This window comes from Triticum aestivum, chromosome 3D (assembly GCF_018294505.1).
Source record: "Triticum aestivum cultivar Chinese Spring chromosome 3D, IWGSC CS RefSeq v2.1, whole genome shotgun sequence".
Classification (NCBI taxonomy): Eukaryota; Viridiplantae; Streptophyta; class Magnoliopsida; order Poales; family Poaceae; genus Triticum; species Triticum aestivum.
Window position 1 is genome coordinate 375284191 of NC_057802.1, and position 15450 is coordinate 375299640.

The 15450-nt window shown below is 51.7% G+C and overlaps 1 protein-coding gene across 1 annotated transcript; it reads left to right on the forward strand.

The window, feature by feature from the left end:
- The first annotated feature begins 458 nt into the window (after positions 1-458).
- On the forward strand, positions 459-2397 carry LOC123074691 (protein SPEAR3). The gene is made up of 5 exons (XM_044497467.1): positions 459-790; positions 929-1030; positions 1578-1636; positions 1775-1853; positions 1982-2397. Exons 1-5 carry the CDS (start codon positions 551-553, stop codon positions 2084-2086), a joined length of 585 nt encoding a protein of 194 aa, XP_044353402.1. The 5' UTR covers positions 459-550; the 3' UTR covers positions 2087-2397.
- The last annotated feature ends 13053 nt before the right edge of the window (positions 2398-15450 follow it).

A 15450-nucleotide genomic window follows, 5' to 3' on the forward strand; every position in this document is an offset into this window, starting at 1 on the left:
TTCATGCTTGCGAAAACATAATTTACCATCCAAAACATCAGATTTTCCATGCTTAAAAATCTGACATTTGTAGGGAATTATTTATTAGCAGATTTCCTGCTATATTTGTTGTGGTGGTATTGAATAGTGACTTAAAGAAGAGTATCTAAGTGCAAATTACTCTCCTAAGTAACCAAGGAGACAATTGATGGCAAAGATCCTAGGAGATCAGCACCTAACTAATTAAAATGCATTGCCCGCTTTTAAAATTCCTGGATTTTTATTTCAAGCGATAGGGTTTTGGGGCACATGGTGTTCACTATATTCAAAAGATGGCCATGCCACTAGAATACTAGATGAAATTTTAAAATTTGAGGCAAGAAAAGCTTGGGAGAGCAAGTCTCCCTTTTAATAAAGAGTAGGGATATATTGGCCTGCAAGAGATCTCTCCCTTTCATTTTAAAAGAGGTTGTGTGCATCATCCAATCAACCCTCTCTCTCTCTCCTCCTAGCTAGCTAGCTTGTTCATCTTGTTCTTCCAAGTCTTCCTGCTAGGTCTCTCTTCGGGGATATGAGTGGGAACAACTTTGGGGACAGCATGGGGTGGGGCAGATCGTCCGGCTCCAGGAAGGGCAAGAGAGGCGGCAGCAGCAGCGGCGGCAGTGGCGCCGACAAGCCGAAGCAGCCGCAGCGGGGGCTCGGCGTGGCGCAGCTCGAGAAGATTAGGTTACAGAGCGAAATGGCTGAGTACTTCCATCCTCTTGGTGGTCAGCCACCCAGCTTGATCCACAGAACGGCCAGCCTCAATTTGGTGAGTGAAGACACATCTTGCAAAGCTGAAGTGAACATATGTGTATATGCGTATTTTGTGTGTATGGATTTGCTTGCGATTTTCGTAAGATTGGGCGTTTCTGATTCCTTGCGTCTTTGGAATGGATCTATCGAGCAGGAGGATACGCGGGCGTCAACGTCCTCGCTCTCATCGTCCCCATCGTCCCCCTTCCATGCTACCGCCGTCTCGTCGGCCTTCCCGGTCCATCCGAATTTTGGGGTAGGCTGTCATCTTTTCCCCTTCATGTTGTTTTAGGAACAAATTAATTGGTATACGAAAAACTGGATATAGGTATATATATGTGGAAGCAGTAGAAACAACTGTTGATCTTCTTTTTTTTGCGAGTGAAAAAAAAACTATGGAAATGAGATTTTGAGCTTCTTTGTGATAAACAGTGAAGAAACTAGTTGTCTTTGAATTGTTTCAAAGAAAAACGAGCAATCATTCTTGAATTAATTTGAGATTTGTTTCCAGTTAGGTGTGCTAGCTCTACGCGTTCTCTTGCTTCTTCCCTCGTTATTAATTTGTACTTATTTTCTCCTTGATCATAGATATCGTCATTATCGCGTTATCTAAGCAGTTATTCTGACAAGGATCTCGTCCGTACTGTTTTCATGATACGAAAAATCTACATGAGATCAAACTTTCTCTGACATCATCTTATTATCATCAGCTTTCGTGCTGTATGTATCTTGTTTGTTCTTCCATATGCACGTGAGCTATATATCAAGATCTCTTACGATATCTCCGGCCTTATCATGTACAGATGGCATATGGGGAGAGAGGAGACGCTCGATATGGTGAATTCCAGACTCCCATCGTAAGGTACTGCACACAACTTCATTAATCCTTGAATTTACCCGGAATAACAAGCTACAACTCCATTACTCCTTGAATTTACCCGGAATAACAAGCTATAGCTCCAACTAACAACTGCAACATCTGCATATGCCTGCCAACCAGATCACCAAGCAGCAGCACTATCTACGGGCCACCACATTACGCACATCCTGGTGTCACATTGCCACTGTTTGCACCAGAGGTATGTCTCTCTACATGCAGATCATGGAGACAGATGGACGAGTGTTGAATGGCTGATCAAAAAGCATTATACACTGCGAAGTTATCTTTTTAACTCATGTGGTTCTTAACCATTTTTATTTTCTGTAGGAATCTACCCGTCTGAGAAGGCACCATGACCGGAGCCGGTCAGCTGATTCGACGAGTATGAATTCCGATGATCCAGAAGACGTGGATCTCGAGCTCAAGCTATGATCCTCAAGTGTTCTTCTCCTTACGTTCATCTCTCCTCTGATCTTATACGACAGTTCCTTTCTTTAGCCTGCATGGGGTTTTCCTTCCTTGTGGTGCAATAAGTTTCTGAATTGGTGCCACTAGCTAGAACCAAGGATTTGCCAGCTTGTGTAATGCGCAAAAGATAAAAAGAGAGGAATAGCAATTCACATTATTTTTTACGTCAAGACATGATGTTGTATGGGTATGGCCATATGGATGCAAGTCGTTTTGATTGTACTACTATACAAACATAGATGTGTTGACTCTTGCCCTGAAACTGCATGCTAGCATACACTGACACAGTTTCGTACATGATTGCTATTAATTTATGCTATGCAATTTTCATCACTGCTGAGCTCAGAGAGAATGTTCATATGCGCATGAGCACTTGCATCGCAGACCTTTTTTTATCCAGAGGCACAAGATGGAAATAGAATAATAACCCACTTTATCGATGCACTATCTCATGCACAGCTGTATTTTGTACTACTACATGTAATGCAGCCTGTGTAAGCTGTTCCATTATTAGTTGTTTGGTGTCCTTATAATCAACAGAAGATCTATGATCTCTCTGTGAGTGTGTATGTCAGTGTCTGGTGACTCTGGTCATGTGTCGATCTGGCTATGGATCTAGTGGATGATAATACATATGCATATCTATTAATTTTAATTAATTACAGGTAGTATTTTGTCGTGCTTTCAGTTATACCAGGTGGATATATCCATGAGATTTGATCCTTGGCGACGTCTCTGTATAGTGTACATTTAATCTGCTAAAGAGTTTTGAAACATATATATTACTACCTCTGTACCAAAATATAAGACGTTTTGGTAGGCCATTTTATAGCCTACCAAAGTGTCTTATATTTTTTATACGGAGGTAATACTTTGGAAAAAGCAAACTGATAAAGGGTCATGGTTTCAAACGGTTAATTAAGATATTGTTATATGTCTGGCATGTAACATAATTATAACAAATTCATGGATAATGTGTATGTGTTATAGACATCTTAGAAATGCAGATCCACACAATGCAGGTGGGAGTGTGCCTCGGTTAACTTTTCCAGGGGATATCAACAGACTAGAGCAAGCTAGCTCATCCATGGATCACAAATGATAACACATATAAACTTGCTTGCCTTTGAAATCTACTTTTCCATGTGTATGTATCAACTTAACTGCATCCACATATGCTATAGCACAATCTATAGATCATTCGCACAATGGGAAATAGATAACAACTTTTTTCGCCTTTGAAACCTACTTTGCCCTACCTGTTCATCAGCTTAACTGCATCCATAATGCACATCTAAATTTATGAATTATATATGTCTGAATCTATAACACCTATCGATGAAATGGTGAGACTATTAATTTCCCTTACTTTAAATACCATGTATATATGCAGATATTATTGTAGCTTTTGCATGCTGACCAAAAAACCATCCATAATATTAAAGCTCATCCACACAAAAAATGCCATGTACAACCTTGAAAAACTGTCAGTTTGGCAATTTAATCCTATAGAATTGGACAAAGTAGTACATAAAAAAGATTTGCATTTTTTATGGGTGCCGGGGCACCCACGGCACCCCCACTGGTTTGGTTATACAGCGTTTTCATCTTGATTCTACTTTCCTCAGTGCATATGCGTTAAACCTATTAGAAACTAATACTTCCTCTGTAAACTAATATAAGACGTCTACCATTTAATAGAAAAGGAGTTCTTCACTTTTTTTCACTTACACCTCTCTGAAAATGATTATGCGACTAGGTGATCCAACAGACAACCAACAAAAATTGTGGCTACCATTTTATAAAATAAAATAAAAAATAGTCATGCTCCTAAATATGTGATGCTCTTTTGCAGTTTGTCAGATTACTATCTAGCAGCAGTATGCTAGCTATTATAGTTTCCCGAGCAATTTTAACATGATCCCTCTTATCTCCTCTTTTAATGTAAGAGGTCAGAGTATATAATAGATCTGGGTCATTGATTTCATTTAGTGGATTTGTTTAACTCTTTTTTTGGAACGTAGATGCTGGGAGCGTCCGGCTTTAAATTAATAAAGCCACTAGGCAGGGTCCACACAGATAAAGTCTTACAAACCAAATAGAAACAGTCATCGAGCCCATGGCTCAGGATAAAGCTAAGAAGGTCGCAGCCACAAGTTCAATAGCGCAAAAGCGGAGCATCAAGGCAAAAGCTAGCTAAAAGTAGAGGTCTCGAGATCAAGCCGACACCCCTTGCCGCGCCTTCACCATGGTCGCCTTGATCAGCTCCATAGTCTCGTTCATGCGGTCGACGTCACGCTTCTTCCCCAGCGGTGCCCATACCTGAAGGAAAATATGACATTTGAAGATTATATCAGCGGGGTGTGCCGGGAACTTGTGTTCAATCATAATTTTGTTCCGAACCATCCAGAGGGACCAAAGTAGCGCCCCAACGCATCTCCAAACAATCCTAGCATTGGCCCCTCTTTGCGACGTTAAGATAGCAAGCACGTCGTGACTAGACTGTGGATTCCAATTTTGTTTGAAGGCGTCTCTAACCGCACTCCACGCAAATCTAGCGAGCACACAGCCAAAGAACACATGGTTCGCGTTTTCCCCGGTTCGCGTTTTCCCCTAAACCGCAGGTGGTGCACGTTCCGTCCGCCGGCCCATTGCGCTTGGCCACGTTATCCGACGTAGGTAAGCGGTTGCGAAACATTTGCCATAGGAAAATCTTGATTTTGAGAGGAATGCCGGCCTTCCATAGCCCCCTAGCTATATCCAGCGTAGTACCCTCGGTGAGCTTGTCGTATAGGGACTTGACCGTAAATCTATTGGAGGAGGTCAACTTCCACGTTATCGTATCCGCCCCATTACTACGAGTCAGCCCTCCCAAGTTAGCCGTCAAAGCGTCCCAGCTAGCGGCCTCCGCGGTCTCCAGAGTCCTAATATAAGAAATGGCTGGAGGCTGGACACGCATAGCATCGGCCACCATAATGTTGGTGTCTGTTGCCAATTGGTACAGTTCCGGGTGTGATTGCCACAACGGTTCTTGACCCCACCAATGGTCGAGCCAGAATTGTGTGGACTTGCCATCGTTTACCCGAAACTGCGCACCCACTATAAAAGCCGGTCGGACCGCTTGGACCCCGTTCCAAAAGACCGAACCGTTGCTTTTAGCCTTGAACAAATTCCCATCCGGAAAATATTTAGCCCGGAGGATGTCTGCCCAGAGTCCCGACTCGTGATGGGCGAGACGCCACCACCACTTAGTAAGCATGGCCACGTTCATAAGTTTAGAGTTCATAATACCTAGGCCGCCAAAAAAATTTGGCCTACAAACCGCTGCCCATTTTACTAAGTGGTACTTGCGCTTGGTCCCAGCTCCTTCCCAAAAGAACCGGAAGCGCGGAGTATCGAGTCTAGCGTGAACCCCATCCGCAAGTAGGAACATTCCCATTGTGAATATAGGAAGGGAAGATAAGCTCGAGTTGGTGAGGATAAGCCTCGCCGCTGAGGACATAAACCTGCCCCTCCACGAGCTCACTCTGTTAGCGACTTTCCCATACAGCGGCTCCCATTCCGCTATGGTTAGTTTCTTGGTCGAGATCGGGAGGCCCAAGTATTTAATCGGGAAGCTCCCTAGCTTGCAATTAAGAAGATTCGCAATCCGAGTGCTTGCTAGATCGTCCATCCCAATGGTGATCACTTCGCTCTTCAGAAAGTTGATCTTAAGCCCCGATAAAATCTCAAAAGCAAGCAGCAGTAACTTGATGGTAGCTATGATGTGGTCGTCGGGTTCGAATAAGAGCATTGTATCGTCTGCGTATTGCAGATGCGTAACCCCACCAGGAATAAGGTGGGCCACCAGCCCTTTAATGTGCCCCGCTGCCCTTGCTTTATTAATCATGGCCGCCAGGGCATCCGCAACAAAGTTAAAAATGAGCGGCGAGCTTGGGTCGCCCTGACGGAGACCACGTTTGTTACGGAAGAACTTGCCCATTGTGCCATTGACATTGACCGCCGTGTGCTCGCTACACACGAGGTGCATGATGCGATGTACCAATCCTGCCTTAAAACCCTTTTTGAGGAAGACCTCTCTCACGAACTCCCAGTTCACGCGATCGTAAGCTTTCTCGAAGTCTAATTTAAGCAGCACTCCCTGTGCCTTGGTTCGTTTCAACTCGTGAACGATCTCTTGTAACGCAATTGGTCCCTCGAGGATGTTACGATGTTTGAGGAAACCCGTTTGACTAGAGCTAATAACTCGTTGAGCGACCGGAGCCAAGCGCGAGGCATAAGCTTTCGCACGGATTTTGAACGGGACGTTAATCAAGGTAATGGGTCTAAAAAGCTTAATGTTATCCGCCCCTTTCACCTTAGGAATAAGGCTAATGGCTCCATAGTTCAAACGGGATAGGTCAACCGTGCCTAAAGCGAAGCCGTTGACAATATCATAGAACAAGTGTTTAAGGCAGGGCCAAAACTTCTTAAAGAACTCGACAGGCCATCCGTCCGGCCCAGGCGCCGTGCTCGTTTTCATGCCGTGTAAGGCCTGGTCTATTTCCTCAGGAAGGAAAGCAAGGGCAAGCCTATCGTTCTCCTCCTGCGATACACGTTCCGCGGTATCCCACAGATCACTGCGCAAACGTAACGGTTTTTCGTCGGCCGTCCCCAAAAGACCTATGAAAAACTCGTAGATATGAGTCATAATTTGTTCCTGCGTCAACAGGATACCGTGATCTGTTTGGAGACGCAGAATGGAGCACTTCCTTTTCCGCCCGTTCGCGTAGGCATGGAAGTATCCAGTGTTTGTGTCTCCTTTCGTGACCCATTTGACTCCGCCCCTGCGTCGCCAATATTCCTCTTCCGCGCGCAAAATCGCCGTTACTTGATTTTCTAATGCGTACCTATGAGCCCACTCGGCCTCCGAGAAGGGGCGGCGATCTGCCTCAGCATCTAACAGCGCAATAGTCTCTACAATGCGCGCGCGCTCTTTCTTGGACTCGCTACCGTGGTTAGCGCCCCACCCACGAAGGAAGGCACGAAGCTTGCCGGCAGCCGCGTTCCAGCTCTCTGCTGGCCCGCGTTGAGGCCCCAGATGAGTGCAAATCTCGCCCCAACGCTCTACCACCAACTCGGCAAATCCCTCCGCTTCGAACCAAGCCGTTTCGAAGTAAAACCTAGGACTACGTCGGATGAGATCCTCCCCTGAGGAAAGAATCAGCGGAACATGGTCTGATCCAATGCGCGTCTCCGCCACGAGAGAGCACATGGGAAACAGCACCTCCCATTCAGGCGTAAAAAAGACCCTGTCCAGCACGCTACGGACCGGCTGCGTTTGTTTGTTAGTCCAGGTATATCTGGCACCAGTCCGTGCTGCTTCCCGCAATGCTGCTGCCGCAATGGCATTATTGAATAAGGACACCCTAGCCCAATCAATATTAGCATTATTCTTATCCTCCCCCGAGCGAATCAAGTTAAAATCACCCCCCACCAGTACTGGGAGGTTGATTGCCCTTTTGGCCCCAACTAGGTTGGTCAGTTCTAGTAGGAACGCCGGCGATCTGGCGTGGTCAGCAGGTCCGTATACACAGACGACCACCCACGACAAACCTGATACACGATGTTTAATAGTAGCGGATAAAAGGAAAACGCCAACATCCCACTGCAGAACATCACATACATCTTTATTACAACCCAACAAAATGCCACCAGAATGCCCAACAGAGGAAACCCAATGCCAATCAAAACGTTGTAGGGGGTCATAAGCAAGCAATTCTCTGAAGGTAAAATCAGTTTTAATCGTCTCTTGGAGCGCAACCACGTCAATACGTTCTTTGGCCATGTATTCTTTAAGTTGCGTGCGTCGACCACCGTGGCCACAGCCACGGGTATTCCAGAACATGTACCTCATCTAAATAACCCGGTTACGTAGGCGCACACCCCGAGAGGTCACCGCCTTCGCCACTCTCTTCCTAGTCGTCACTCGGCCATTAGAAGGAAGGACACCAGCTTCCCTAGCTTGTGTCACCTCGTCGGGCACTCTCTCGTCACCAGCCTCTACTGGCACAATAGCTAACTCGTTGTTGTTAGCGCAGCGCACGGCGGCGGCCGTCAGCGCAGCCTGCGCCTCTTCCCTAGCACGCACGAGCGATATAATATCGGACTCAGACCCTCGGGTCTCCACACCGCAATCGTGTAAAATGCTCGCCAGGTGCTCATCCAAGAAGGCATTTAGAATGCGGAAAGATGGCAAGGGGCTACCTGCGGCGTCCATGTTCTTGTCGGCGATGCGGAGTTTGGCGCTCTCCAAGGAAGAGAGATCACCGAGCTTGGCCTTGGCCCGAACGCTAGGAGCGCGCTGCACCACCGGGATCGCCTTGGTGCGCCTGGCCTTGTTGTTAGTACCCGTCACCCCCAGCGCCGCCCCCAACTCGCCACCAAGGTCAGAAGTCTCCACCTCCGCCACCATCATCGCCTGCTTGTTAGCCAGTTTCCTCCCCGCCGTTTTCTTTGGTTGCCTACCACCGCTGTTGGAGCCCCGACACGGAGCAGGCGTAAGGTCGCCACCCTCGATCACCACACAACCAGAGTCCGCCCCCACGGCCACTGGAGAGGATGAGGCAGGAAGAGAAATAGCCGAGGAGACCCCGCCCGCGCCACTCGTAGTCGCCGCCACCTGGATCGGAGCAGGGTTGGTCCCGAACTCGTTGAAGGAAAGCTCCAGCGACCGGGCTAGCGGAGGCACGCTCACCGCGGTGTCCTGGGTCGCCACCCCCATGGCACCAGTCTCAGCCGACAACGCACCCAACTTATCCCAAGTTTCCGTGTCAATGGATGTATCCTGTATGTTGTCATCTTGTTCCTCCCCCCTGTCTTGCATCTTGGCATCCTGGTTCGCCGCATCACTAGGGCCGCCCTCGCACCCATGCAGCTCATTGCCTAGTTCAGCCCTACCTTGTTTGTCATTGCCCAGCAGCCGTGCGCCTGGATTCGCGTCCTTGGTAGGAGGATTGGAGGGGCCAGATCCAAGCCCAGCCCGCTCACCACCCCTTTTGGGCAGGGTCTCACGCTCCACCTTGATTTGATATCCCTCGTGGTTGAACCACACCTCGACGACACCATTCAGCTTCTCCGGAGCTTTGCAAGCGAGCTTCATCCGAACAGGCCCCAACATGATCAGAGACAGTTCATCGACCACGATTGGCCGGCCCAGCATCCGGAACCCCTCCCTGATGCGGTCTTCACGTCTGTGCTTCTTTGGAATGCCATGGAGTCGCACCCAAGTCTCCGGCATCACCATGGGTTGGACCTCCTTGTGAAGCATGTCGCGCACACGCGCAGTAATGTCATTGATAGACAAAAACAACTTACCACTTGATTTCGCCATGTGTAACAGATCTGCAGAAGGAAAGACCACCACGAAATCGTCGTCGCCCACTTGTGTTACCTGCCAATCCCAATCTCCGGTCACCATGTGCTTCAGTTCTTGCTTGAGAATCCGAAGATTAAGCTTCCCCGGCTCCGCAGAGAGGATGGCAGCGTTCTTGATGCGAGCATCGATGGGGGCTTCGGTCTCGTCCGCATCCTCGAACTCTAGGCAGAAGAACCCTTCCCCAGATATGGCACTTCCCATGATTTGAAGGTGAAGCTGCCGGCCCCTCGTCGGACAGTGAGCGGACGCGTGCCCTTCTTCCTTGCAGAGCACACAGAGGGGCAAGAACTTGCACTTGGATTGGAAGTGACCGAGGCGCCCGCACTTGAAGCACTCCACGTCCGGTGCCTCCTCCACTGGGATGGGCTCCTCCGTCGTCCCCTTAGATGCAGAGGGCAGCGCCACCGCCAGTGGATCTGCAGGTGCACGCGGCTTCTTGGCCATTGGATCCCCGTGGGCCCCACCACAGTAGGGGTGAGTCTCATGCTTCCTCTCAAGCTCGCGCCGTCGCTGCTAAACCTTCTTTTTCTTCTTGCGCTCCTGCTGCTGGATCCACCACGGGGGAGGAGGACCCCAATCCCCCTCACGCCCGCCATGGTCACGAGATCCGCCACGTTCTTCTCTGGCCTCGCGGCCACCCGAATGCTCGCGCATCACACGCTTCGCCTTGTCGCGCAGCTCCCGCTCCCTGCGCCGCTCCGCCTCCGGATCTGACACCTCCATCGGTCTCTTGTCTGCACGCCGATCTCCCATCACCACCGCCGCGAAGGATTGGAGGAGGGGGGGAGGGGGCAGATCTTGATCGTGCGGGCGGAGTGAGCGAGGCGCCGCACCTCGCGAGTGGTAGCTGGAAACCCTAAAAGGGGATCCAGGCAACCCCTCCTCACCCATTTATAGCCAGTGGTCGAGCGAGTACCGGGCCGAGGCGCGTTGGGCCGCTGGGGCACTTGGGGCCGTGTGTCCGAGGCCATCTCCAGGCCCAGCCCCACTGGAGGGTCAGATAAGGGCCCAGACTGTCCCCCCAGCCCAGGCCCAGAACCCTCAGCCAGCCCCACACCCGACGTCAGCCCAGGAAGACCCCCCGCAGTCGGCCCATCCGGCCCAACCCTAGGGCACGGTGCCGAGTGCATCGTCTCCAGACCGCACGGCGCCCCCGCCGCCTCCGCCGCCGCCACCACAGGGGGTGCCGGCAGGCACGGCCAGTCCTCCCTGGACAACTCCGACTGCGCCACCATCAGGCTCGCCGCCGCCTTGGCTCTAATAAGCGTCGCCGCCCCCGACGAACCGCCAGCTCCCGGGCCCGAGCTGCACGACCTCGACGGCAGCCAGATGTGCGAGGCCATGGATCTGGAGCCACGGCCGCCCGGCGCGAAGCGCCTTCCACGCCCCGAGCCCGAGCCCACACCACTCTTCTGCGTCGCAAAGGCCACGAAATCTCCAATCGACGGCCCTGCAGGCACCGCGCACAGGCCCCGCTCCGACTCCAGCTCCCCGTCCTCGGCCTCCTCCTCCGAGTCCTCCGCCGCCAGCGCCCAGAAGCGGTTGTGTCGACCGTCGTCCACCGCTGCTGGTGAGCCGGCGCGGCCCTCCCCGCCGCTCACCTGGTGGCTGCTCGCGCTGCGCCGGACCACAGACCAGTCCGCCGTCACCGCCGTGGTTGGCTGCCCCACCGTAGCAGCCGCGTCGCCCGCGCTGTCGCCTAACCCCATTGTCTCACTCATCTCCACTTGCCTAGCTAGCTAGCCAGTTTCGTAGTAGTCTGCTAAGTAATCTCTTTGTTTAACTCTTACCTTTCTATCTGCCATGCGAAAAGAGGAGGTAAGAGGGATGCAATGTAGGAGGCCTGAATTTATATAGATATATGTATTATCCTCGATGATGAACATATATAGTTGTGTAGTATCTTTTGTGAACAAAGAGTTGACGCGTGAGGAACATGCTTTTACAATGGTTAAAAAATGCGCTGATACTTTTCGCTCCCCCAGTTGATACGGTCTGATCCTCTCTATAGAAAAGCCTGATTCGTTCTGATCACGAATTATTTGGTACCTGCAGACTAATGATGCACCCTTCGTGCTAGCTTTGCATTGAACCTGTCATACCCGAGCCATGGCTCCGGAGTACAGCTAGTGTATAAGTATTATATAATCAAACCAGATCATCCTCCCAATCTCCATCCAATTAAGCGCGTAGGTATCTTCACGGACAGATCCGACTCATGCTTGGCATGCATGATCGATGAGGCTTTGCTGTCCCCCCAGGGCCGGATCGGCTTTCATGGTCGGATCGACTCAAATTGCACAAATCCCAAATGGTACTTTTCAATCAAATCTTTTCGGTCATCATCGCATGCATGTGTTGCGCGCTGCATGCATGGATTATATAAAGAGAAAAAGAAAGCTCTACTAATTTGCAACTCGATCGATCCCTAACTAACATGATAGTTCCTCCTCATGTGAAAAGCACTATGTGCCTCTTCTCCCTCCCCCACCCCATATATATACGTACTACACAACTGACAGGAACAGGATGATATTTTATATACGTGCGTTTCACCCGCTGGGCGTGCATGCATGCACGTTACCTGCAGCAAGTTGCATGCCAATGGACTAGACCGCGTCCATCGCCTAGCAAAAGGGTTTAGGGCTTCTCCAATGCAAACCCCTAAAACGTACACGGTATCCGTCCACGGACATGTCCGCCAACAGTGATATGGGAGCCGGCCATTTAATCATATCCGCATACATTTTAAAACAAAGTTAAATAAAACAGACGGATTTTATTAAACATGATGAATTCACTAAAGTTCGGTCATAATTTACGCCGTCGTCTGTGTGTCGCCTTCGTCGCCGGAGTGGTCCCCCTAGCGGTGGAATGGCGTGGGGGCGCAGCAGCCCTACCCGGCCGCCTCCTGGCGCTTGTGCCGGAGCCGCTCCACTTCCTCTTGTGTCATGCAAAGGGCCGCCACAGCTAACACCGACAAAGGCCGAGGAGCCTTGCCCATGCCCATACCGGCGGCGGCGGCCGTCTCACCGGGAGACCACTGCTCGCCGGTCTTGACGAGCTCGCCATGCGGCCGTCACGGCGGTGGTGAGCCACTCCTGCGCGCGCTGCCTGCCTCGCAGTCCTCTTATCTGCTTTGACGGTGCTCTTCGACGACGAAGATCCACCGCCACCACGGCCACCAACGTCGTGGAGGAGCCCACAAACCTTGCCGATCGCCGGCGGCACCTCCTCCTTCACGGCGTTGTCGTGCCAGTGCGGCGACGATGTCGGCTCCTCCGTCACACAGTGCCTGATTTGGACGCCTCGGTTGTGTGAGTGGGACGCCAGCTCAGCCTTCATGCGACAGAGAGGAGGAGAGGCCGGCTCATGCTTCACGCGGTAGCACAGTGGCGACGAGGGCTCCTATTTCACGGACCACGGTCATGGAGAGTCCCATGCGTTATGAGCTCGATCTGTCGCACAAACGCATCGTCCGTGATCGCGGCTTCCGAGAGGAGGCACGACTGCTGCAGCAGCTGCTCCTCCTCGTCACTGGAGGAGATTGTCATCTCCTCCTTCTTGAAGGAGCTGATATAGTGGAGGATGAGGGCCCCAGAAAGTGAGGGCGACGACTCTAAGATCTGGAGCCGCCACCGCCTGTCGACATGGAGATACGGTACTTGGCATGGTGGAGACGGTGGTCTGGTGCCGGAGGGGAGGGGAGAGGGTGGGTGCATAGAGGTGGGCGCAATGCGGACGGTGTCGGAGTGGAACTTTATAAATAGTCCTGGTTAGGCAAAGTGACGCAAAAACGGCTTCAATGTGGCGCACCGGCCGGAGTAGGCTTCTTGTCCGCCATGTCAGTATTGAAGCGGAGCCGCCCGCTAGATCAGTCGCGTCGCTCTGACCAGAATCAATGTCGTGGAGTCGTGACCGCTCTAGAGTGTCGATGATTAGCATGAATGTGTGGCAACCGCTTCGTGCGGGAGAGGGTTTTGGGTGGAACCGGGGTGTTAGATGCGGGCATCACAGCATTCCAGACACCCGCAAAGGCCCCCGATTTGCAGGAAAATGGATGTCTGGACCTGTCCGTGGACCAATGGGTACCGCGTTGGATTGCAAAACCTGTCCAGACCGCTCGGTCCAGCCGAGAGCGTAGGGTGGTGCAGCCTTGGTCGAGGAAACTGTGCAAGGTACGCCATGGTCGAGGTTGAGTCCTGGGTGGCCGATGTTGAGGTAGTCATTGGGGAGCCGCGGGTGCAAGGAAGTGTCGTGTAGTCAGGAGTGCAGCGATGCGCTAGAAAGAAGACAGTGTTGACGAGGCACTGCATCGGGTTTGCTAAGACTGGACACATCGTGGACGAACACACGCGTCGGTATTCAGCACCGGACATCCGTAGATGAGGATAAGTAAATATTGGCGAGGGGTCGCACCGGATTTGCCAAGCCCGGGGACACGTCATGGAAGAAGGCACGTGTCGGTGTTGCCAGCACCGAGCATGCGTAGACAGGGACCAACATAAACTGTAGACCATGTTGGAGGGACCAGCAAAGGAAGACTCGACGATGGTTGTGGCGCAAATGCGGGGGGGGGAGACAAGGTGTCAATGTTGCCACGGTTGCCAGAGTAGATGAAGTGGTCAAAAGGAAGATGACGGCGGCGCTGGTGATGAGCTGGTGCTAGACGAAGGCGAAGATATGGTCGGCGATGTGGTCGGCGGAACCAAAGGTAGCCCGTGATGGGCCACGTCGATCGCCTATAGAAGCGTGGCGGCGGTCCTCGAAGTAGGCGAGGAAGAACCCAACATATTTACGAAGACTGTGCGCGGACTGCACCTAGGGAGGTGGCACCACACGCACCACGTAGACATCGACGCATGAGGACGGCGTACCACGACGCTACGGCCCAAAGGGGCGACACAGCAACAACGCATATGTCGGTGCAACGACGGGGAAGACCTCTGGGCGGTGGCGTGGACCCCATGCCATGGTGTTACGACCTGAAGGGGCGACCTAGCGGCAGCGCGCAGGGTCGGTGCATCCGCGGGGAGAATCACGGGGTAGCGGCGCGGCGGTCTGTTGCTCAATCGGTGTAGAGCCGCGCAAACTCGAGGAAGATCTCCACGGGAATCTGCGGAGACGTGCGCAAACGACTGATCAGGTCGGTCCCGCAGCGTCGATGGAGCAGATCGCGGGTGGGCGAGTGCTCAACCGATAGCTCCCGAGGTCGGGGTGTCCGCTGGATCAGATGAGGTGGCCGGTCCAAGCGTCGTGGATTGGTGGTTGGCGTGATCGGCCGACCATGGCTGCGCCAACTACCCTCGTGAGGGGCGTGTGAGTTGGCCCCGTGCAGACATAGAATGACCGACGATCAACGTCGACGGAGACGGGGTTGATGGAGGAGCCCTAAGCGGAGCAGGACGATGACGAGCGACGCAGAACGACGGGCGGACGGACGCGTTGACGATGGCCGTTACGGGCCGACGTTGTCGCGCGAGGCGCCGTGTCAAAGAAGAGGTTGGGTAGTCGTGCCGGTGTCAGAGTAGAGGCGCACGAGGGTCGACGGGCGGCGGACGATGCAAACTGATCTTAGATCGGAAAACCAAAAAGAACCACCGATCAAAACGACCAGTGTGAGAGAAAAACCCGGATCAAATGATTGGAAAAAAGACTCTCCAAGGCAGTCGATCAACACGATCGTAGACGAACTCTAAGTACAGGCGACGCGGCCCTCGGTGAAGATCATGGAGATCGACTTCCTGGGGCGCACAGTGCGGAAGCGGCGACTGCTCGGGTTTAGGATCGGGGTTACGCTGATACCATATAAGAGCAATAGAGATGGATTGGTGGAATCGACGATGTATTGCTTGAGCCGCATGAATGTATATAAGAGTACATGATCTTTTTAGAGTACAAGACAAGTTAG

Bases quoted from the DNA above. Each gene is read 5' to 3' on its own strand.
- LOC123074691 (XM_044497467.1), top strand. From the start codon at position 551: ATGAGTGGGAACAACTTTGGGGACAGCATGGGGTGGGGCAGATCGTCC. The intron at 791-928 runs GTGAGTGAAGAC...TCTATCGAGCAG, and splicing joins GAACGGCCAGCCTCAATTTG to GAGGATACGCGGGCGTCAAC. The intron at 1,637-1,774 runs GTACTGCACACA...CCTGCCAACCAG, and splicing joins TTCCAGACTCCCATCGTAAG to ATCACCAAGCAGCAGCACTA.